This window comes from Ovis canadensis, chromosome X (assembly GCF_042477335.2).
Source record: "Ovis canadensis isolate MfBH-ARS-UI-01 breed Bighorn chromosome X, ARS-UI_OviCan_v2, whole genome shotgun sequence".
Lineage (NCBI taxonomy): Eukaryota > Metazoa > Chordata > Mammalia > Artiodactyla > Bovidae > Ovis > Ovis canadensis.
The window spans coordinates 130,272,877-130,296,018 of NC_091727.1; the positions used below are offsets into that span (position 1 = coordinate 130,272,877).

Here is a 23,142-nt window from a genome sequence, read left to right on the forward strand (position 1 = left end):
AATATCATAGGTAATCAATAAATACGTGTTGAGTAAATGAACTTATACAAAGATGTTTCAATATTAAGAAACTGAATATACCAATAGATCAAAAGTAAAACTATCATAGATCTCCATAAACATTAAAAAGGCAATCAGAATAGAAGAACAAGTTCTTAACACACAAAACAAAAGTTACTATCAGGGTGAATGAGGAAACATCAGAAATATTCTAAAGGGGAGAAATAAGAAATAAAACCATCATTTAACTACTATTATGTAACACAGTTCTGGAGGTACTAACTCATGCAATTCAACAGGAAGGAATTAGGAGGTAATTATCACTATCTGAAGGAAGAGTGGCAGCGGCTGTGCAGTGCTGGAACTGCTGCGACTGCGTGGTGCTGGAGTGACTGTGAGGAGATACCCCACGCCAAGGGCAGAGAAGCCCCGGCAAGACGGTAGGCACTGGAGCAACTTTGAGGAGATACTCCATGTCCAGGGGCAAAGGAGAAGCTCCAGCAAGATGATAGAAGGGGTGAAATAGCATTTAGAGTTAAACCCCATACCCGCCAGAGATGCTCAGAGGGCTCAAACAAACCTTGTGCGCACCAGGACCCAGAGACACCACAGAAACCAAGACAGAACTGTGTTTGAGTGTCTCCTGTGAAGGTACGGGTCAGCAGTGGACTGCCGCAGGGGCAGGGGCTCTGGGTGCAGCAGACTTGGGCTGGGTGCAGCTGACTTGGGTATGGCATAAGACCTCTTGGAGGAGGTCACCATTAACCCCACCACAGAGTTGCCAGAACTTACACAGGACTGGGGAAACAAACTCTTGGAGAGCACAAACAGAACCTTGTGCACACCAGGACCCAGGAGAAAGGAGCAGTGACCCCAGAAGAGACTGACTCAGACTTTCCTGTGATTGTCCAGGAGTCTCTGGTGGAGGCGTGGGTTGGTGGTGGCCTGCTGCAGGGTTGGGGGCACTGAGTGTAGCAGTGAGTGCATGGGACCTTTTAAAGGAGGTCGCCATTATCTTCATTACCTCCACCACAGTTTGGTCCCAGGTAAACAACATGGAGGGAACACAGCTTCACCCATCAACAGAAAATTGGATTAAAGATTTACTGAGCATGGCCCCGCCCATCAGAACAAGACCCAGTTTCCCCCTCAGTCAGTCTCTCCCATCAGGAAGCTTGCATAAGTCTCTTATACTTCTCCATCAGACTAAAAACTACAATCAGAGAAAACTAACCAAACTGATCACATGGACCACAGCCTTATCTAATTCAATGAAACTATGAGCCATGCCATGTAGGGCCACCCAAGACGACAGGTCATGGTAGAGAGTTCTAACAAAACATGGTCCACTAGAGAAGAGAATGGGCAAACCACTTCAGTATTCTTGCCTTGAGAAGCCCATGAATGATATTAAAAGGCAAAAAGATAGGGCACTGAAAGATGAACTCCCCAGGCTGACAGGTGCCCATTATGCTACTGGAGAAGAGTGGAGAAATAACTCCAGAAAGAATGAAGAGATGGAGCCAAAGCAAAAACAACACCCAGTTGTGGATGTGACTGGTGATAGAAGTAAAATCCGATGCTGTAAAGAGCAGTATTGCATAGGAACCTGGAATGTTAGGTCCATGAATCAAGGCAAATTGGAAGGAGTCAAACAGGAGATGGCAAGAGTGAATGTTGACATTTTAGGAATCAGCGAACTAAAATGGACTGGAATGGGTGAATTTAACACAGATGACCATTACATCTACTACTGTGGGCAAGAATCCCTTAGAAGAAATGGAGTAGCCATCATAGTCAACAAAAGAGTCTGAAATGCAGTATTTGGATGCAATCTCAAAAATGACAGAATGTCTGTTCATTTCTAAGGGAAACCATTCAATATCACAGTAATCTAAGTCAATGCCCTGACCAGTAATGCTGAAGAAGCTGAAGTTGAATGGTTCTATGAAGACCTATAAGACCTTCTAGAACTAACACCCAAAAAAGGTGTCATTTTCATCATAGGGGACTGGAATGCAAAAGTAGGAAGTCAAGAAATACCTGGAGCAACAGGCAAATTGGCCTTGGAGTACAGAATGAAGCAGGCCAAAGGCTAATAGAGTTTTGCCAAGAGAACACACTGGTCATAGCAAACACCCTCTTCCAACAACAGAAGAGACGACTCTATACATGGACATCACCAGATGGTCAACATCGAAATCAGACAGTATATTCTTTATAGCCAAAGATAGAGAAGCTCTATACAGCCAGAAAAAATAAGACTGGGAGTTGACTAGTTGGCTCAGATCATGAACTCCTTATTGCCAAATTCAGACTGAAATTGAATAAAGCATGGAAAACCACTAGACCATTCAGATATGACCCAAATCAAATTCCTTACGATTATACAGTGGAACTGAGAAATAGATTCAAGGGATTGAATCTGATAGGCAAAGTGCCTGAAGAACCATGGACAGAGGTTCATGGCAATTTACAGGAGGCAGTGATCAAGACCATCCCCAAGAAAAAGAAATGCAAAAAGGCAAAATGGTTGTTTGAGGAGGCCTTATAAATAGCTGAGAAAAGAAGAGAAGCTAAAGGTAAAGAAGAAAAGGAAAGGTATATCCATTTGAATGCAGAGTTCCAAAGAATAGCAAGGAGAGATAAGAACAACTTCCTCAGTGATCAGTGTGAAGAAATAGAGGAAAACAACAGAATGGGAAAGACTAGAGATCTCTTCAAGAAAATTAGAGACACCAAGGGAACATTTCATGCAAAGATAGGCTTGATAAAGAACAGAAATGGTATGGACCTAACAGAAGCAGAAGATATTAAGAGGTGGCAAGAATACACAGAAGAACTATACAAAAAAGATCTTCATGACCCAGATAATCATGATGGTTTGATCACTCACCTAGAGCCAGACATCCTGGAGTGCAAAGTTGAGTGGGCCTTAGGAAGCATCACTATGAACAAAGCTAGTGGAGGCGATGGAATTCCAGTGGAGCTATTTCAAATCCTGAAAGATGATGCTGTGAAAGTGCTGCACTCAATATGCCAGCAAATTTGGAAAATTCAGCAGTGGCCACAGGACTGGAAAAGGTCAATTTTAATTCCAATCCCAAAGAAAGGCAATGCCAAAGAATGCTCAAACTACCACACGATTGTACTCATATCACATGCTAGTAAAGTAATTCTCAAAATTCTCCAAGACAGGCTTCAACAGTACGTGATCCATGAACTTCCAGATGTTCAAGCTAGATTTAGAAAAGGCAGAGGAACCAGAGATCAAATTGCCAACATCTGCTGGATCATGGAAAAAGCAAGAGAGTTCCAGAAAAACATCTATTTCTGCTTTATTGACTATGCCAAAGCCTTTGACTGTGTGGATCACAATAGACTGTGGAAAATTCTGAAAGAGATGGGAATACCAGACCACCTGACCTGCCTCCTACGAAATCTGTATGCAGGTCAAGAAGTAACAGTTAGAACTGGACATGGACCAACAGACTGGTTCCAAACTGAGAAAGGAGTACGTCAAGGCTGTATATTGTCACCCTGCTTATTTAACTTATATGCAGCATATATCATGAGAAACACTGGGCTGGAAGAAGCACAAACTGGAATCAAGATTGCCAGGACAAATATCAATAACCTCAGATATGCAGATGACACCACTCTTATGGCAGAAAGTGAAGAGGAACTAAAAAGCCTCTTGATGAAAGTGAAAGAGAAGAGTGAAAAAGTTGGCTTAAAACTCAACATTCCAAAAACGAAGATCATGGCATCTGGTCCCATCACTTCATGGGAAATAGATGGGGAAACAGTGGAAACAGTGTCAGACCTTTGTGTTTTTGGGCTCCAAAATCACTGCAGATGGTGACTGCAGCCATGGAATTAAAAGACACTTGCTCCATGGAAGAAAAGTTATGACCAACCTAGATAGCATATGCAAAAGCAGAGACATTACTTTGCCAACAAAGGTCCGTCTAGTCAAAGCTATGGTTTTTCCAGTAGTCATGTATGGATGTAAGAGTTGGACTATAAAGACAGCTGAGGGCCAAAGAATTGATGCTTTGAACTGTGGTGTTGGAGAAGACTCTTAAGAGTCCCTTGGACTGCAAGGAGATCCACCCGTCCATCCTAAAGGAAATCAGTCCTGAATATTCATTGGAAGGACTGATGCTGAAGCTGAAACTCCAATACTTTGGCCACCTGATGAGAATAGCTGACTCATTTGAAAAGACCCTGATGCTGGTAAAGATTGAAGGCAGGTGGAGTAGGGAAGACAGAGGATGAGATGCTGGATGGCATCACCGACTCAATGGCATAAGTTTGAGTAAACTCCAGGAGTTGGTGATGGACAGGCAGGCCTGGTATGCTGCAGTCCATGGTGTTGTAAAGATCAGACATGCCTGAGCAACTGAACTGAACTGAAGGAGGAGCCTTCCAACTGGAATGAACAGCAAGAATCAGGAAATAACATACTGAAGAAACAGAAAGAAGGCCAAGGTGGCTAGAACATAATGAACAAGGAATAAAATGTGGCATTAGATGAAACTGAAGAGTATGCAGGGGCAGATCATCTAAGACCTCAAGGATTAAGATAAAGAATTTGGATTTTGTCCTAAGTGCAATAAGAATCTATCGGGGGTTCTGAGTGAAGAAGTGATGTGATACACTTCTTTGTTTTAATTTTACTTTACAATACTGTATTGGTTTTGCCATACATCAACATGAATCCGCCACGGGTGTACACGTGTTCCCAATCCTGAACCCCCCTCCCACCTCCCTCCCCATAACATCTCTCTGGGTCATCCCAGTGCACCAGCCCCAAGCATCCTGTATCCTGCATCAAACCTAGACTGGCAATTCGTTTCTTATATGATATTATACGTTTCAATGCCATTCTCCCAAATCATCCCACCCTCTCCCTCTCCCACAGAATCCAAAAGACTGTTCTATATATCTGTGTCTCTTTTTTGTCTCACATACAGGGTTATTGTTACCATCTTTCTAAATTCCATCTATATGTGTTAGTACACTGTATTGGTGTTTTTCTTTCTGACTTACTTCACTCTGTATAATCGGCTCCAGTTTCATCCACCTCATTAGAACTGATTCAAATGTATTCTTTTTAATGGCTGAGTAATACTCCATTGTGTATATGTACCACAGCTTTCTTATCCATTCACGGCATACACACCGAGGGAACCAGAATTGAAAGAGACACGTGTACCCCAGTGTTCATCGCAGCACTGTTTATAATAGCCAGGACATGGAAGTAGCCTAGATGTGATACACTTTTTAAAAGGATTTCTCTGGACACTGTGGGAAGTTTCCAAAGGAGCAAGAGTGGGAGCAGGGAGATGAATCAAGAGAGAATCATAATGGTCCAGTTGAGAGGTGATGGTGGTTTGAAAGATGATGGTAGTTGTTGCAGTAATAACAATTAGATGGATTTAGAATATATTTTGAAACCAGAGCCAATAAGACTTGTTGATGAATTGCACATGAGGTATAAAGAAAAGAGAAATAAGGAATAATTTAAATTTTTAGCTTGTGCAATTAGGGGAATGTTGTCTTCTCTTGAGATGAGTAAGATCAATAGGAAATAAGCTTGGAGAAGAGAAGAGTTCTGTTTTGGACATGTTAGGTTTGCACTGCCTATTAAACAAGTGGGAGATGTCAAGGGAGAGGTTGGTTATAGGAATCTGAAGCTCTGAAGGAATTAAGACTACACAGATAAACAGCATTTAAAACCATGGGACTAGATAGAAATATATTAGAGAAATAATACATAGGTCTTTTTAAGAGACCTAGAGAACTTCAGGCAGGAGAAGAGCCAGTGATCTGGAAGCAAAGGAGATGAGGAATGTCCAGAGATTTTGGAGGAAAACCAGAAGAGTGAGGTCATTAAAGAGAAAAAAACGTGTTGAGAGTAAAATAGAAAGTGTCTTGCTACAGGGAACTAATGAAAAAGTGGTCAACCACAGTCTTTAAGAAATAAGAAATTCTCTACCATCTGAAAGTAGTTCTTGTTGGTGCCTTCATTTTAAAAAAGCACTCTTTAAAGTGAAATGTTTTCTGACAAAATAGACTTCATTTAGTTACAGAGTCTTAATATAAAACAATTACAAATTGAATACTGTTTGTAAAAGAGCAACATCAAATCAGCTAGAGAGATAAATGTATCGTGTTTTGAATTAGGTTTTGTGAGTAGAGAGATTAAAAGTCTATTTTAAATATAAAGTTTATTAAAATAAATACTTTTGTATTCAAACAAAGAAGGAAGGAGTAATCAACAGGGTAGAATATTGCTGAGTGGTCATTCTCATGTCTTCAACCTCTCTTTTTCTAATTTTGTCTAGGACAACTCTTCATTTTTTAGGATTGTTCCTCTTATTGCAGGATTTAGAGAATCCCTGGCCCCTGAGTACTAAAGGTCAATAACATCCTGTAGCCAAAAATGCCTTTACCCATTTCTGTGTGTATGCTAGTCATGTCCAACTCCTTCCAACCCCATGGACTGCAGCCTTGCCAGGTTCCTCTGTTCATGGAATTTTCCAGACAAGAACACTGGAGTGGGTTGCCATTTCCTGCTCCAGGGGATCTTCCCCACCCAGGGATCAAACCCGAGTCTCTTGCATCTGTTGCCTTGGCAGGCAGATTCTTTACCACTGAGCCACCCGAGTAGCCCCTACCCAATTCTAGAAGTCCCCTAAAGGCCTGTACCATGACTACTTCTTTATGGTTTGTTCATTAAGTCTAATGTCACATAGTAGTCACTCAATAAATATTACATGAGTAAGTGAATGGATTCCTGTCATTAACTGAAAAATATTCTTTTAAAAATCCCTAAACCAGGCCTCCTCTTCACCACCCATCTCCTCTCTTTCCTCCCTTTCACTGGTAAACTGTCTCAAAGAATAATCTACATTTACTGCCTTCTCTTCCTCATTTCTTCTCCGCTTCTCAGCTTTCTGCAACCCAGTGTTAACCCCTATCATGCCTCTGAAGCTGTTCTCTTTCAAAAATCACCAAAGACTTCTTAATCCTGCTTTACTTCTCTGCAGCAATAGATACTATTATGGTTTTCACCATCTTTGCATATCCTTTTCTGTTCCTTTCCTTTATCCATCCCTCAAATATTTATATTTTCTATGGTCTATCTGTGAATCCACTTGCATGGATTCAGAAGGTTCTTCCAGTTCTGGTTCAAGAATTCTGGAACATATAATTAAAATATTTGATAAAACCTCCTCCAAATGACATAATCAAAATAAAATTACTGATTTTGCTACCAAGTAATATATATAGGACATCTTTCACCCTTATTTAATCCATGACCTTAAGACCATCTCAAACTCCCTCCCCCCCGCCATCTCTCTCTCAATCTATCTATACCTTTCTCATTACAGGGGACTTTTTTTTTTTATTACATACTGCAGCTTATGGGATCTTCCCTAACCAAGGATCAAACTTGCATTCCCTGCAGTGGGAATGAGGAGTCTTAACTAGTGGACCAGTAGGGAAGTCTTATAGGGGACTTTTATTTTCAACTCTACTAATTTTGGTATTATTTAAAACTTTAAATATATATAATTTCCATCATGAGATATATATTAAGTCTATACAGTTAGTTTAGCTATTAAGGAGGTATTCATCCCCCTACCATCATTGTGGAAAAATATTATGATATTAACCATAATGTATGTATATTACTGAAAGAAGTATTAGAACTTTAATTGAAGGTTTACTGTGCTGCCTGGAGCTGATAATGAGGAATTATATTACAGCTTAAATATCTTTCTCCTTGCCACACAGTCTGATATGTAACCAATCAAGTAAAGTTAGCATAATCAGAAAGCCTAGAAAAAAAGATGTCCATTCTCCAGAATTTTAAATGGAAAGGAGAATCCATTCCATTATCAAGCAGCCAAATCTATTTATTTATAAGAAGTAAATGAAAATAACTGTTTTAACCTTAAGAGAGAAATCAGGCTTTGAGAAGCATACCATTCAAAAAACAAGTGAATTCTCAGAGGATGTGCAGACACTTTGCTCAGAATGATTGCTAGCTCTTTCTGAGATGAATACGTGTGATAAACATGTGACTCCTGATTGTGTCTGCCAGATGGTGACTGACTCCCATCCTATCCCTGACTTCCACTCCATTCCCAGTTAGATTTAGAGATGGAGTAAGGCTCATATCCCAGTGAGGAGGTGACAATGAAAAATAAAAACAGGCTTAATGGCTTGTTTTCAAAGTCACATCAGCATGTTTCCTTATCAATAGAGATCCATTATAGTAGGAGCACCAAAATATTATATATCCATTGCAGCTCAAAAAGAATATGAAGCCATCTGCTGGCTTGTCCCTGCTCCTAGAACAAATGGTGGGCCATTTGGCAGAAAATCAAGAAACTTAGTCATTCATTTTTGGATTTTAAAGATAGTGCGCTGTTAAACACCCATGGGTGAAGATGGAAATCTGCTGACCTACCACTCCACTGCACCCATCCTCATTCCTGCAATTAACAGTCCTATGGGGAGGCCTCCTTACACATCTTTAATATCTAAAATTCATTTTTCACACTCCCCAGCTGACACCCAAGAAGTCAGGTACCACAGACATCCCTGTTTGTCAGAGGTAGGCAGGCTCCCATTCTTCTCACCTTGTTTCTATGACAGTTTCCTGGCTTCTCCATCATCGTTTGTATCTCCAAAGCCATGCCACAATTCCAACCTTTGATGGACAGGGAGGCCTGGTGTGCTGCGATTCATGGGGTTCCAAAGAGTCAGACACGACTGAGCGACTGAACTGAACTGAACGTCTCAGTTTTCAATACCTAGCCTGGAAACTGACTGAGAATTTACAATGTCTGTTTGAACTTTGTCTCTGATTATTGAGGCTTCCCAAGGGGCATCTATTCTGTCTTCAATTAGTCCCATTTCTGCAAGTTTCCTAGTATCCCCCTCCATACTTATCCCTCTCCAAACACACATACTTACTACTTAAAAACAGTTCTACTTCATTCCAAGCCAGAAACAAAGCCAGCAAGCAGTCTGTGGTAGTATATTCTAACCCCTACAGAGAACAAACACCAATCTGAAAATCAACATCTCTAGTTTCTATCTTTGAATTCCATACATATTTGTATTTCAAACTCAGTATAGCCCAAACTTAATATTTTTGTTCTAGAACTTTGTCTTCTTTCTCTTGCACTCCATGCCCGATCCCTAAAAAACAAATAAAACCACCCTTTCTTTACTCTCATTCCAGAAGTAATACAGAGTAGTTATAAAAAATATAGAAAATTCAGATGAGCAAATATGAATTAAAATAACATAAGCCTGCTATCCAGATATAAACCACTTTACCTTCCCATATCTTGATTAATGCCATCACCATTCACCCAGTCACCCAAGCTAGAAATCTGACTCTTGTTTCTCCCTTACACATCACATTCGACCACTTTCTAAATACTATCAATACTACAATTGAGAGCTTCCCTGGTGGCTCAGTGGTAAAGAATCCGCCTGCCTATGCAGGAGACACAGTCCGATCCCTGTCTGGTAAGATCCCACATGCTGCAGAGCAATGAAGCCCACACGCCACAACTACTGAAGCCTGCCCACTTAGAGCCCACACTCTGCTACAAGAGAAGCCACCTCAGTGAGAAGCCTGCACACTGCAATGAAGAATAGCCCCTGCTATCTAATAGTAGCAACTATTAAAAAAAAAAAGCCCACGTGGCAACAAAGACCCTGCACAGCCATAAATTAATTAATTCAAAAAATACTACAATTGATCCTTGAACAACATTGAGTTTGAACTGTGCGGGTCCACTTATCTGTACATACATACTATAGGACTACACATCTGCAGTTGGTCGAATCCATGGGTGCAGACTGACAGATGTAGAGGGCCAACTATAAAGTCAGAACTAGATTTTTGACTGTATGGAGTGTAGGCACCCCAAACCCCCACATTGTTCAAGAGTCAACTGTATCTCAAAAATGTCTACTGACACCATTTTTTCCTCTCTGTCCCCACAGCCATAGTCCAGGCTCTTATTTCTCTTACCTGAACTAGTGCAATTGACTATCAGCTGGTTTTCCTATCACCATTCTCCCAAACTCACACTCATCTGTTACCATGCTGCTGCTGCTGCTGCTAAGTCACTTCAGTCGTGTCTGACTCTGCGCAACCCCATAGACGGCAGCCTACCAGGCTCCCCCGTCCCTGGGATTCTGCGGGCGAAAACACTGGAGTGGGTTGCCATTTCCTTCTCCAATGCATGCAAGTGAAAAGTGAAAGTGAAGCCGCTCAGTTGTGCCCGACTCTTCATGACCCCATAGACTGTAGCCTACCAGGCTCCTCCGTCCATAATCTCCACCAAATTCTCCACCATAATCTTCCAAAATAGAGTTTTTCTGAAATATACATCTACTCATTTAACTCACCCACTTTAAAACATCTAAGAACTCTAAATCCCACAGTAAGCCCAAATTTCATGGCATCTGAGTCTGCTCAGGCTACCAAAACAAAGTACTATAGGCTGGAAGTCTGAGTATGCCAGACATACCAGCATGATTGGCTTCTGGTGAGAGCTCTCTTTCTGGCTTATAAGATGGCTACCTTTTCGTTATTCTCACATGGCAGGGATAGAAAGCAAGCAGAGAAAGTGCTCTGGTGTCTCTTTTATAAGAGCACTAATATCATCATGATGGCCCTACCCATGTGACCTCATCTAAACCTAGTTACCTGCCAAAGGCTCTAATCTCTGAATACCATCACGTTGGGAGTTAGGGTTTCAAGATACAAATTGGGGGGGGGGCACAATTCAGTCTGTAACATATGGTATGATATTCAAAGTCTTTTACAACTAGCTCTAAGCTGGGTATTCTGTTTTATTACTCCAAGCCAAAGAATTCTGGGGCTCGAAGACCATTGCAAATAGTTCTCTAAACACATTGTATATTATACTCTCACAGCACTACACCTTTGTTCACTCTATTTACGCTTCTTAGACAGCTCCAACCTGGCAAACCATTATGTCCCTCAAATGTCATCAGATGCCACCTGTATTGTGAAGTCTACCTGAATTTCCTGTTTTTTGTACCCAGATCACTTTGCATACACTTCTATTAAATTCAAACTGGGCCTAGTTTCAAACTGTACTTCTGCCAGAGTCTAAATGCATGACCTTAAGCAAGTTACTTAACTTCCTTGTGCTTCAGGAACTGTATTTATAAAACAGGAATAATAGCACTTATTTCATCAAGTTTTGGTGTGAAGATTAATGAGTTACTATGTGCAAAGTTCTTAGGGAAATGCCTGGCACATAGTAAGCATTGTATCAATTGTTTGTTATTATATCATGTTAAGTAAAAACAATCAGGATAAAAACTTTTATTTACGGACTGCAAATGTAGGGAAATGGCTCCACTATGGCACTCTGGCAATCTTGCACTATTCACATAGGCCATGTAGGCAAGGCTCAGCTGCAGTCTGCCCGAGGTCTTGGCAGAACATCCTGTAATTGATCTTGGAGCATGAGAAGACAGGTGGTCTTGTGAGGAGCTATCTCAAGGCTGTTTCTTATCTGTCTTTCTACTTTGTGGGAAACTCCCTATCTTACAGGAGGCTGTCATGAGGTTCCAACAAAGCAAAGGACTTTCCACCTCCCTTTCCCTGGGTATAGATGCAGGCTATAAAACAGCTTAGCTGCAGTCTAGAGTTGGTTCTTCAGCAAGAGTGTCTCACTACTCATGTTACCTGTCATCAGGCTCCTGTAGTTCACTGTCGTCCTGCGGGGCAAAGGGACATGGGGATCTGACACCCGCTGATTCTGCTTATGCCATTTGTGTAAATCATAAACTATATATTTTGGGGCTTATTTCCTTATTGGATGGATCTATGAAAATCTGTGCTGCTTATGGACTGTTTGATCTCTTAACAGTAATCACCTGGAGAGAAGGAGAACCTTATATTTATTTTGTTTAACACTGCATGTCAAGTATCTGGCCTACAGTAAATGCTCAAGAAGTATGTGTTGAATTTTAAAAATTACAGAAAACAATGATAAATATGTATGCAATAATATGTATCAAATCCACTATAGTAGAAGTCTTGTGGGGAGGAATGGAGAGTATAGAAGATAAAAGATAAAATATGATTTAAGATAAAATAAAATAGAAGGATTCTACTCATGAGGATTAAAGAAAAACATGCATGCCATCTAGGAGAAAAGGCCCTCTAGACTCCCTTACGTTAGTATAAGAGACCTTGTAAGCTTGACCTTATTTTCTCAACTGTAATATAAGGAGGAAATCCTAAATCAACATCTTTCAAACTGTGTTCCAAAGAGCCCCAATTTTTCTCCTAGGAGCTGTGTCATGGATGATAGTACCCTTTTAACTAAGGCAGCAGTATTTGTTTCATATGTTTGGCTTTCTCATAGAATTTTGCTTGAAGAAAAGGGTTGGCAACCCAAAACAAAACAAACATGCAAACCACTGGCCTAGTTCTAGCTCTAAAATTAATGTACAGCATGATGATAATAGTTGATAATGCTGTATTGAATACTGGGAAATTGCTAAGAGAGTAGACTTAAGGTGCTCTCACCACACACACACACACATACACAAATGGTAGGCAAGGAGATGGTATGTTAATTAGCCTGGCTGTAGGAATCATTTCACTATGTCTATATATATCAAATCAACATATTATATGCTTTAAATATACACAATTTTTATTTTAAAATAAGATGCCTAAATATAGATTAAGGCAAGGGAAGCTTAGTAGCTACAAACTCAGAATTGGAGCAGCAGGCATAATTTGGATAATGGAACTCTCTGGTTGGGGTTAGAAGGAAAGGATGGAAGGTTTGCTGAAAACATACATATTCCTAACTCTGATTTTTGTTTAGGACTCACTCTTTGATTTAGGACTCATAAATGTTGCTTTCTTATAAGGAGTCTGGAGAGGGTAAAGGAAAGGTGGTTCTTATAAATTTTTAAAACCCAAATCAGTCCTTGTATTTAAATAGATTGTTTATGGTCCTATTATTGGGTTGGCCAAAAAGTTCATTCAGGTTTGTCTGCAAGATGATGGAAAACACGAACGAACTTTTTGGACAACCCAGTACCTTCCTCAGCTTTAGCAAAGGGCTTCTTCTTTAAGTCTCTGTGTCAGATTGTTACACAGAGATCAGATCCAGGCCCCAAACATCATATTTAGCTAATCCTAAGGTGCTATTTTCCTCACATTTTTATGTTTCTGTTATTGGGATGAATCACACAATCAATGTTCATATTTAATGCGGTAGTATACCTATTTTTCCTTTGTTGCTAAACAAATAGCATATCTACAATTTGATGATGTCTTACAGTTGAGAAAATGTCATATTATTAAAAGAAATACTAAGCTTAAAATTTGTGCAAGAAATATTTGAGATGAGATCATCAACCTCTGCAGTCACAGCCTTCCCAGAGGGGTTAAGTAATGACAGTGGGTGTCATCATAAAATTCAAGCTACAGATTGTTTTTTTTTTTTCTTTTTTGAGAGCTTACCAATACACCACTGTCCACAATTATTCTTTATTCTTGCTTACACTCAATGCTTACCCAAATAGGCCATGCTGTTTCATGCCTGGATACCTTGCCATGTGCTCTTTCTTCTGCTTGGAATGCTCTTCTTGGAATGTTGTCCATTGGAGAAATCCTATCCACCCAATGTTGATCCCTTTCTACTTTGTCACCACATACCTGGTAAATGCCTCTAAATACGTACTTACCACACTGAACTACAATGATTTATTAGGTTTCCATTCCCTTAACTGTAAATTCCTTGATGGTAATTGACTGTTTATTATTTGTCTTTGCATCCCTAATACTTAAGGACAGTGCCTAATAAGCAGTAGTATTCAGTAACTATTGAAAGATTGAATGTATGAATAAAAAGAATGCTATACATGTGGTAAAGTGCCATAGCATGAACAAATATTTCATTTGTTGCTGGCATGCAAAGGTATTCATTTCTTGTGCAAACCTTCTGGACTCCTGGTAAAATTACAGTCGTCAACACAGAGCATAATTGTTACTAATAAAATGAGTTAATTTATGCTAGTTTTATTTCTCCAATCGATTATAAGATCATTAGAGGGGGAAATCGAGTCTTTTTCTACATACCTGTTTCAGATAAACTATACACTCCTATTCTGAGGTGTGATTTAGTTTCCAAGATTTTTCACTCAGAATACCTTTATTATTGATGCTAGTCAGGACTGGAAAAGGTCAGTTTTCATTCCAATCCCAAAGAAAGGCAAGGCCAAAGAATGCTCAAACTACTGCACAATTGCACTCATCTCACATGCTAGTAAAGTAAGGCTCAAAATTCTCCAAGCCAGGCTTCAGCAATACGTGAACTGTGAACTTCCAGATGTTCAAGCTGGTTTTAGAAAAGGCAGAGGAACCAGAGATCAAATTTCCAACATACATTGGATCATTGAAAATGCAAGAGAGTTCCAGAAAAATATCTATTTCTGCTTTATTGACTACGCCAATGCCTTTGACTGTGTGGATCACAATAAACTCTGGAAACTTCTGAAAGAGATGGGAATACCAGACCACCTGACCTGCCTCTTAAGAAACCTTTATGCAAGTCAGGAAGCAACAGTTAGAACTGGACATGGAACAACAGACTGGTTCCAAATAGGAAAAGGAGTATGTCAAGGCTGTATATTGTCACCCTGCTTATTTAACGTCTATGCAGAGTACATCATGAGAAACGTTGGGCTGGAAGAAGCACAATCTGGAATCAAGATTGCCAGGAGAAATATCAATAACCTCAGATATGCAGATGACACTACCCTTAAGGCAGAAAGTGAAGAGGAACTAAAAAGCCTCTTGATGAAAGTGAAAGAGGAGAGTGGAAAAGTTGGCTTAAAGCTCAACATTCAGAAAACGAAAATCATGGCATCCAGTTCCATCACTTCATGGGAAAAAGATGGGGAAACAGTGGAAACAGTGTCAGACTTTATTTTGGGGGCTCCAAAATCACTGCAGATGGTGATTGCAGCCATGAAATTAAAAGACGCATACTCCTTGGAAGAAAAGTTATGACCAACCTAGATAGTATATTCAAAAGCAGAGACATTACTTTACCAACAAAGGTCCCTGTAGTCAAGGCTATGGTTTTTCCAGTAGTCATGTATGGATGTGAGAGCTGGACTGTGAAGAAGGCTGAGCGCCGAAGAATTGATGCGTTTGAACTGTGGTGTTGGAGAAGACTCTTGAGAGTCCCTTGGACTGCAAGGAGATCCAACCAGTCCATTCTGAAGGAGATCAGCCCTGGGTGTTCTTTGGAAGGAATGATGCTAAAGCTGAAACTCCAGTACTCTGGCCACCTCATGAGAAGAGTTGACTCATTGGAAAAGACTTTGATGCTGGGAGGGATTGGGGGCAGGAGGAGAAGGGGACGACAGAGGATGAGATGGCTGGATGGCATCACCGACTCAATGGACGTGAGTCTGAGTGAACTCCGGGAGTTGGTGATGGACAGGGAGGCCTGTCATGCTTCAGTTCATGGGGTTACAAAGAGTCGGACACGACTGAGTGACTGAACTGAACTGAACTGAGCAATTTTCATGAGAGAAATAGAAAGGCTCAAAACAGTTTTATTTATTTAGGGCCTAAAATTTCTTTAGAGTTTAGAGTAATTTGCAATATCAAACATCAAAAACATAATCTTACAGTCATTTAAGAGAGAGAAATTTGAATATTAGTGGTAAAACCCTGGGAGCTAATTACTTCAAGATCACTTGAAACCTAACTCATTAGAGTTTGAAAAATCTCCTGAGGTCCTTAAAGATGCTATTCCCATTATGTTTTTGATCCAATTGAATGTCTTAGATTTTGTTAATAAGAGAAAACCTGAAATTTATGCAAAAGAGAATCCATTTACCATTTGCTTAAGGAAAAATATTAAGCATCTCCTATGGGCACTTCAGTATTCTATGTCAGAGTATTGTAAGAGAGGGATGGGAAAATACAGATGCACAGCCTCTACTCTCAAAAAATAAACTCCCAGCACCAAACATCAGAATTACTAGTGTATGTTGCCAAAGTGAGTTGCATATCACACTCTTGGTTAGATCCAGTAAGGTAGTCTCACTGATATCACTGGTATCGCCATTGTTACAGAAAAACAAACATCCTTTGCTTGGCAAAGGATGCTCTCCAACATGCTGTACATCATTCAGATAAGGGAGCAAAGCAACAATTTGGATGTCTTTTTAGAGTGTTAAGTCGGTAGTTCAGATCCAAAATTTAAGGGGAAAAAAAAATCTCCTTTTACATTCCCTAATGTAAGCTGAGTCATTAAAAGATACAGATATAAGAGATAAGACAGATTCAGGGAAGGACATATTTCATTCTGATTGACTGTCAACTCATCAGAAATTAATAACCAATCAGTTGGTATGGATAGGACAGAACTAGGATGAAAGAAAATTCAGTCTAGATTGGGTGGTGTTATTAAGCTAGAAATAGTGTGTTACATCATATGATTCTATTTATTTGTAAATCTTATCCACATGTGTAAACTTATTTTATTTTGTACATGTTTACCAATTTTAAACAAACAGTCTATTCTATTATTCCCTTAGTGCCTCAGACATAGCAACCACTATTTCTAAAGGGCTTACAGCCTTGAATAAGTCAATTTAACTATAATGGTCATATGGAAAATGGGGAAGAGGGGAGAGGCTTACCACTAGATCCTTGCAGCATGCAGTTGACGCATCCTTTCTGGTCAATCCTAGGAACATATCTTCTGTTCCCACCTGCTGTTTGAATACAATTTCATATCTGAAAAAAAGCCAGTGATATAGAGACTCAAATGAAAGAGCAATTTCCTGTCACAGAGCAGAAAACTAGAAACTTATGAGGACATATTATTACAAAAAATAAAAGGACAAAATAAATAAAGTGCTTGCAGTTTTTCAGGCATGTAGCATAACATAAAGAAAATAGAAGTCAGAAATTTAGTCAAAAACACCTAAAACTGTAAAGCAGGATTTATGCTGTATATACTTAATTGTCTAAAAATAAAATTTAACTGTTTCAGAGCTATATAAACAGTAGAAATAGAAGGAAAAAGGACGGTCCTTTCCTGGAAAACAATGGCTCAGAAGAATAGTGGGCCCATAATCCAGAGTTTCATGAATAGAAAGAAACCTTCTGCCAAATTTAAGCCACAGATTAGAGTGAGAAAAATCCAGGCTTAGTACTCTTTCTGTCATTAACTGTGTGATCTTGGTCAAATCACAAACTCATGTGGTCTCAGCTTCTGGATTTGTACAATTTATGGAAAGGGGTGAGTTTGAACTAAATGATCTCTTATTTAGATCTCTTAATTGTCTTTTCCACCTCAAAAATTCTGCAGTAGAAATACTGATCATGTAGACAGCACAGCTACAACTACAGTGTTTAGAATCTATAGAATCCTTAGTTCAAGGAATGATTTTCCTGGTATTTTACCTCACACAAGACAATCCACAAAACTTTCCTAGGCCCCAAATTTTGGACCCTAGGGATACAGTGGTTTATAGAAACCCCCAGCCATAAATGAACCCTATCTTTTTAGATGGAATGAAGTAAGCAAACATTTACATATAATCTTATCTGTTTAATTCTACTCTAATGAAGAAAAGGCAAATCTCTGGATAGAAAGACTAAAGGACGACATTGAACTTCTGACCACTTGTGAACCGGAATACCCAAGGATGAAAGAGGGATTTCTCTGAGTTGGAATAGGACTAAGAGTAAACAGCATTTTGAGATGGAACACTTTTTTCTTAATAGACTATAACAGCTCCCAGGTATTTACACAGGTGAAACCAGGTTAAAACAAAACAGAAAGATATTGATCTACATGCCCTGGACTCCCACATGGATTTGCTCTGGCTGTTGCCCTTCCCCTCATCTCCAGATGCAATTTTCCAGCTGCCTTCTATATATATTTGCCTGAAGGTCCCACGGCACCTCACGATCCACACACCAAACTCCAACTCCCACCAGTTCTACTTCACTACATTCCCAATCGCAGTTAATGGCTTCACTCTTTACCCAGTCACCCAAGCGACTAATCTCAGCATCATCTTTGATGTTCTCCTCTTATTCATCATATATAATCAAGTACCAAATCTTCCTTCAAATATCTCTCAGATAAATACCCTCACATTTCTCTCTAAGGTCAGTGACTTAGCTCAGCTTCTTCTTATTTTTATTTGGTAACTTGTGATGCTTCTTTTGTGATCTGCCTGTTCCCATTCTATATCCATTTTGTTCTTTATCAACTAGGACATTTTGAAATGTATTTGCATAAGATAGAAAGGAAAGATTAAAAAATCTTATAAAGCAATTTTCTTCATATCCTTACTGGAGTTCTTTTTCATTTAAAGTTTCGAGGGATATTCTTTTGACAGAACATCAAACATCAGGATGAAAAGTAAAAATTTACTCAGATTTGGAGCTTGCCACATATGGCTGTTTGACATTCACTAAACTATATGACAAACGAATGATTTAATTCTTACCTTTCACAGGAATGTGTGGGCACTGTATAAACATAACCTGGGATTCGCTCCCTTGATATTTAAGATGCAGACGGAAATGTTTTAAAATCCCCCTTTGATTTCTCTTTTTATGAGATTTACTTTTTTTTAAACATTGTTTATTTGAAAGTTGACTACTTTTTTCCAGTTAATTATCTGCAGCCTCCCACTGCTTCTATTTTCAGAACTGAGGTAGAAGATAGAAGCATAGTTTTTTTTTTTTTAATATTGGACACAGTTTTATAGTCGGAATTAAAAAATTTCTCAGATCACTTACCATAAAAGTTTTCAATAAAATTTAAAGTACATTGTAATTCAATAAGTATTGCTTTTGTTTTTCAAGCTATTCTAAATATTCAACCAAGATTTTATTTTAAAATACATATATTTAAAGCTTAGTGTAATCATTAATTTCAATTATGTATGTAAACATACTTTAATCTTAAAAGAATGAGTGATTTCATTTATTAGTATGCAAGGCTTTTTATGATAATTCTAAAATTCATATTTATGATTCTTACTGAAAAGGCTAGAAAGCAAGTCTTTAATCCTGCCTGCAAAATATACTAAACACAATACTAAAATAAGTAGTAAATAAGTCCAGGTAAAAGCTGATAATTGGTGGGAGAACACAGCATTTTACTCAGATTATGGAACACTGAGTAATTAAAAGCAAGTCTTTGACACAAAAACATGGCATAATAATTTAGTTTGTATGAATGCTTGTAATTTAACGGGCTGGTTTTACCCACTGGTACTTAAACACTATACAACTAAATGATCCTAAATATAAATTTATAATGGAAGTGACTGTATTTTTCATCTTTTGCTAGATAATAACGAAAGAAAGGTATTATGTTTTATTGTTTCTGCACTAGAAGGAAAAAAATAATCAATTACACATGCCTTCTGTGTGTCACCATAGTTTTACCTTTTATGTGGTAGAAATTACTTTGTGAATCTTGTCAAAAATAGAACAGCATTAGATGACACATCTAAAACTCCCAAACATGTACCTGACTTCATTTGACTTACTCTGGAGTATCTCTAACATCCCATACATCATGATGCTCTGCTCCTTCCGAAACTTCCTCTGGATTCCAGATTTCTTCACAATTTTCACTACTAGTTTGAGGGATGACTGTGAAGAAAGGGGAGATAAAGCTGAACCTCCTGCTCCTTTTACCCCTTGAAATTCCTCCTGTCCTTCTTCACATTAAATTTGGGATCACTGAAGTGAAACATTTTCTTTTTGTAATCACTAGCTTGTTTTTTGGTCAAAGGAAGTTAAATTAGTAACAGTTGACTTAAAGTTTTTAATTAACATACAACCAATACATTGAAGAGTTGTAATAATATATGTAGAAAATTTGGAAAAGATATATAAGCAAAAGAGAAGAAAATAAAATAATCTACAATCCAACCACTCATAGATAGTCAATGATAGCATTTTGGTGTATATCTTCCTAGTCTCTCTCTGTATACGTGTATATACACACATCTCTCTATATCTACAAATATATATATACACACACATATATGTGTATGCTGCTGCTAAGTCACTTCAGTCGTGTCCGACTCTTAGCGACCCCATGGACTGCAGCCCACCAGGCTCCTCCATCCATGGGATTTTTCTAGGCAAGAGTACTGGAGTGGGATGCCATTGCCTTCTCTGATATATGTGTATATACACATATAAAACATATAATATATAAATATTTAATACATAAAATAACATTGAATATAAAATATATATTACATATGTAATATATTGCACAACATATATGCAAATAAATATTATGCTGTTTTTCAGAAACAAATAGGATCATATGTAAAATATTTTTATATCAAAGAACAAATAAAACAAGCAATCAAGATGATTTGGGTAGAAATATTTTATCTTGTACTAAGCTATATTATTGAAGGCAGGAGAAGGGGACAACAGAGATGGTTGGATGGCATCACCAACTCAATGGACATGACTTTGAGCAAGCTCTGGAAGTTGGTGATGGACAGGGAAGCCTGGCAAGCTGTAGTCCTTGGGGTGGCAAAGAGTCAGACACGACTGAGCAACTGAACTGCATGCAAGCCTGACATAATTCTTTAAAAATTCTATCAGTGAAAGAAATTGAAAACAGTTGAGACAATGATTGTTTTTAATCCAGTATTTTCCTCATGTAGACGTGAGCTCTAAAGAAAATGTCTTTTACTTGTCTTTTATGTCAAACTGAGCATGTTCCTGGGTTTCTACATGTTATATTCGAATGTTTAAAAGTAAATAAGCATGCGAAATCCTAGCTTGAATTTGTTCCAACTATTGGGGCAGCAAATGGCAACCCACATTAGGTGCAGAACAGTATTTTGAGTCTTTCAAGCATTCCCAGAAATGTACCTGGTTGTCAGGTTTTCAGTTCTGCCAGTTCTTTTCAAATGATCTGTGTCTATCCAACATGGGCTTTGTAAAGCATAATTACAGTTTTATATATAAAGTTTTACGTATGACTCATTGTTCTCAGAATTTCGGGATTATTAGACGTAACATTATAAGAAATACAGGCAGCACAGAAATACATCCAAATTTGAACTAGTCTTCTATGAAGTGAATATCTCTTGAATAAGGCAAATATACCCTTGAGTATGTAGAATAATAACTAGTGAAATTTAAAAATTGTCCACTCAGACATCATTTTAGTCATTATTTTAAACATTTTTCCAGACAAAATTTTTTACAATTACCTAAGTACTTCATTTCCTTTCCCAGTCTACCCTCTGGTAACACGACCAATAGAATTAGAACTTTCTAGATTTTCTAAGTTGTGTAAAATGTTCAACTCTGTGAAAATGTACAAGCCAAAACACAAGTAAAACATCCAAAAAATATCTATTCTAGTTTATTGGACCCATGACTTTATAAGTCACCCTATGGGCTTTAATTTTTTTCAACATTAGATGAAATCTTGTGGTTATTTGTTTTATTGTGTTTTCCAGAAGACTATTAGTTCAAAGGGGGAAATGACTCTATTTTGATCTCCATTATAGTCTCAGAGATGACCATACTACTTGGTACATAATAGGCTCTCAACAAATATTTATTTAATGAATTAATGAGTGAATTCTGTGAAACTGCCAGAATACAGCAGCATAGAAGGTGAAGAAGCTAAGCATCTTGGTAACTAGACCCTAAATAATTTTTAAAAAGTTCTCTAACCACATGGACTTTCTTGTTTTTCCATCTCAGGAAACATGCCCCAAAATGTGAATAACTCAAGGCAAATTAACTTCAATTACTAGAAAAACAACTTACCTGCAACATAGAGTAAAAACTGCACCTTTATATGTAAATAGCTGTTCATCATCCCTACAATTATTTGAGTTAATCTTTGATAAGTGCTAGTGTTAGCATTACTCTCCCTATAATTTTGCTCCCAAAGAAGAGAGTATACTGATTATATTGATCTATATGCTATACTTCTTATAGCATAACTTACCTTCATGCTCTTCTGTTTTTGGTGGTCCAATATTTCCAGGTCCCATGGCTCCCATTGCTGATGAACTATTTAACTGGAGGAGAAGAAAAAAGTCCAATGTTCTATAATTACTACTTGTATAACTTATATGACCAGTAATACTTTAATTTGATAAGCTTTCCAGGTACAATTTCATTGAGCTACCCAGTTTAATTATCCATTGTTGTTATACAACCAAGAGACAGATATCAAGTATTATTTTAAATGTGTTTTCCTTGTCCTTTCGAAAAGCACTTGGTTTAATAGACCCTAAGGTAGAATTGATCTTTGATCAGAATAAATCCCCAGTTTTAGCCCAGTGAATCATGTATTTCTGGGGATAGGGGGATGAGCGACATTCATCTCTTTGAAGATTATAACCAAGCATTAGTATAACATGGATTTTGGATTTTTGGCGGTTGTCTAGTCATAGTTAGATGGGGAACAGAAGGATGGGAAAGTTTTATAGAAATGGAAACAAACAACTAAATAGAGTCCAACTATTTAGACATCAAACAACTCATTTAAAAGTCTTAATAGCTTTTACTTCTTTCCACCGTGGGTATGAAATACTTCATCTCACCACCTCATGATACTAAATGAGTGAATTTAAACAGCAATCCCAAAGTGTCAAACACATGATGAACCACTTCAGTCTTCAGGCAAATTCAGATTTACTTTGCCGTCTTCTGCACAAGCATACATATCCCCCAACACACAGCTTACAGGACTGCCTCTGGCTCACCAGTAGAATAGTTTTCTTTTTTCAACTAAGTATAACACACATTCAGTTCAGTTCAGTTGCTTAGGCGTTTCTGAATCTTTGCGACCTCACAGACTGCAGCATACCAGGCTTCCCTGTCCATCACCAACTCCTGGAGCTTATTCAAACTCATGTCCATCCAGTCGGTGATGCCATACAACCATTTCATCCTCTGTCGTCCCCTTCTCCTCCCGCCTTCAATCCTTCCCAGCATCAGGGTCTTTTCCAATGAGTCAGTTCTTCACATCAAGTGGCCAAAAT

General features: G+C 38.4%; 1 protein-coding gene across 1 annotated transcript in view; it reads right to left on the reverse strand.

Annotated features, from left to right (window-relative positions):
• DNAAF6 (dynein axonemal assembly factor 6) overlaps nucleotides 1-23,142 on the reverse strand; it is a 49,158-nt gene that overhangs the window by 15,805 nt on the left and 10,211 nt on the right. Inside the window, exons 3-5 of the mRNA XM_070292158.1 lie at nucleotides 22,101-22,173; nucleotides 19,648-19,753; nucleotides 16,768-16,864 (exon numbers count right to left, since the gene is read on the reverse strand). Coding sequence (XP_070148259.1) covers nucleotides 16,768-16,864; nucleotides 19,648-19,753; nucleotides 22,101-22,173 — 276 coding nt within the window. The remainder of the gene's footprint in view (nucleotides 1-16,767; nucleotides 16,865-19,647; nucleotides 19,754-22,100; nucleotides 22,174-23,142) is intronic.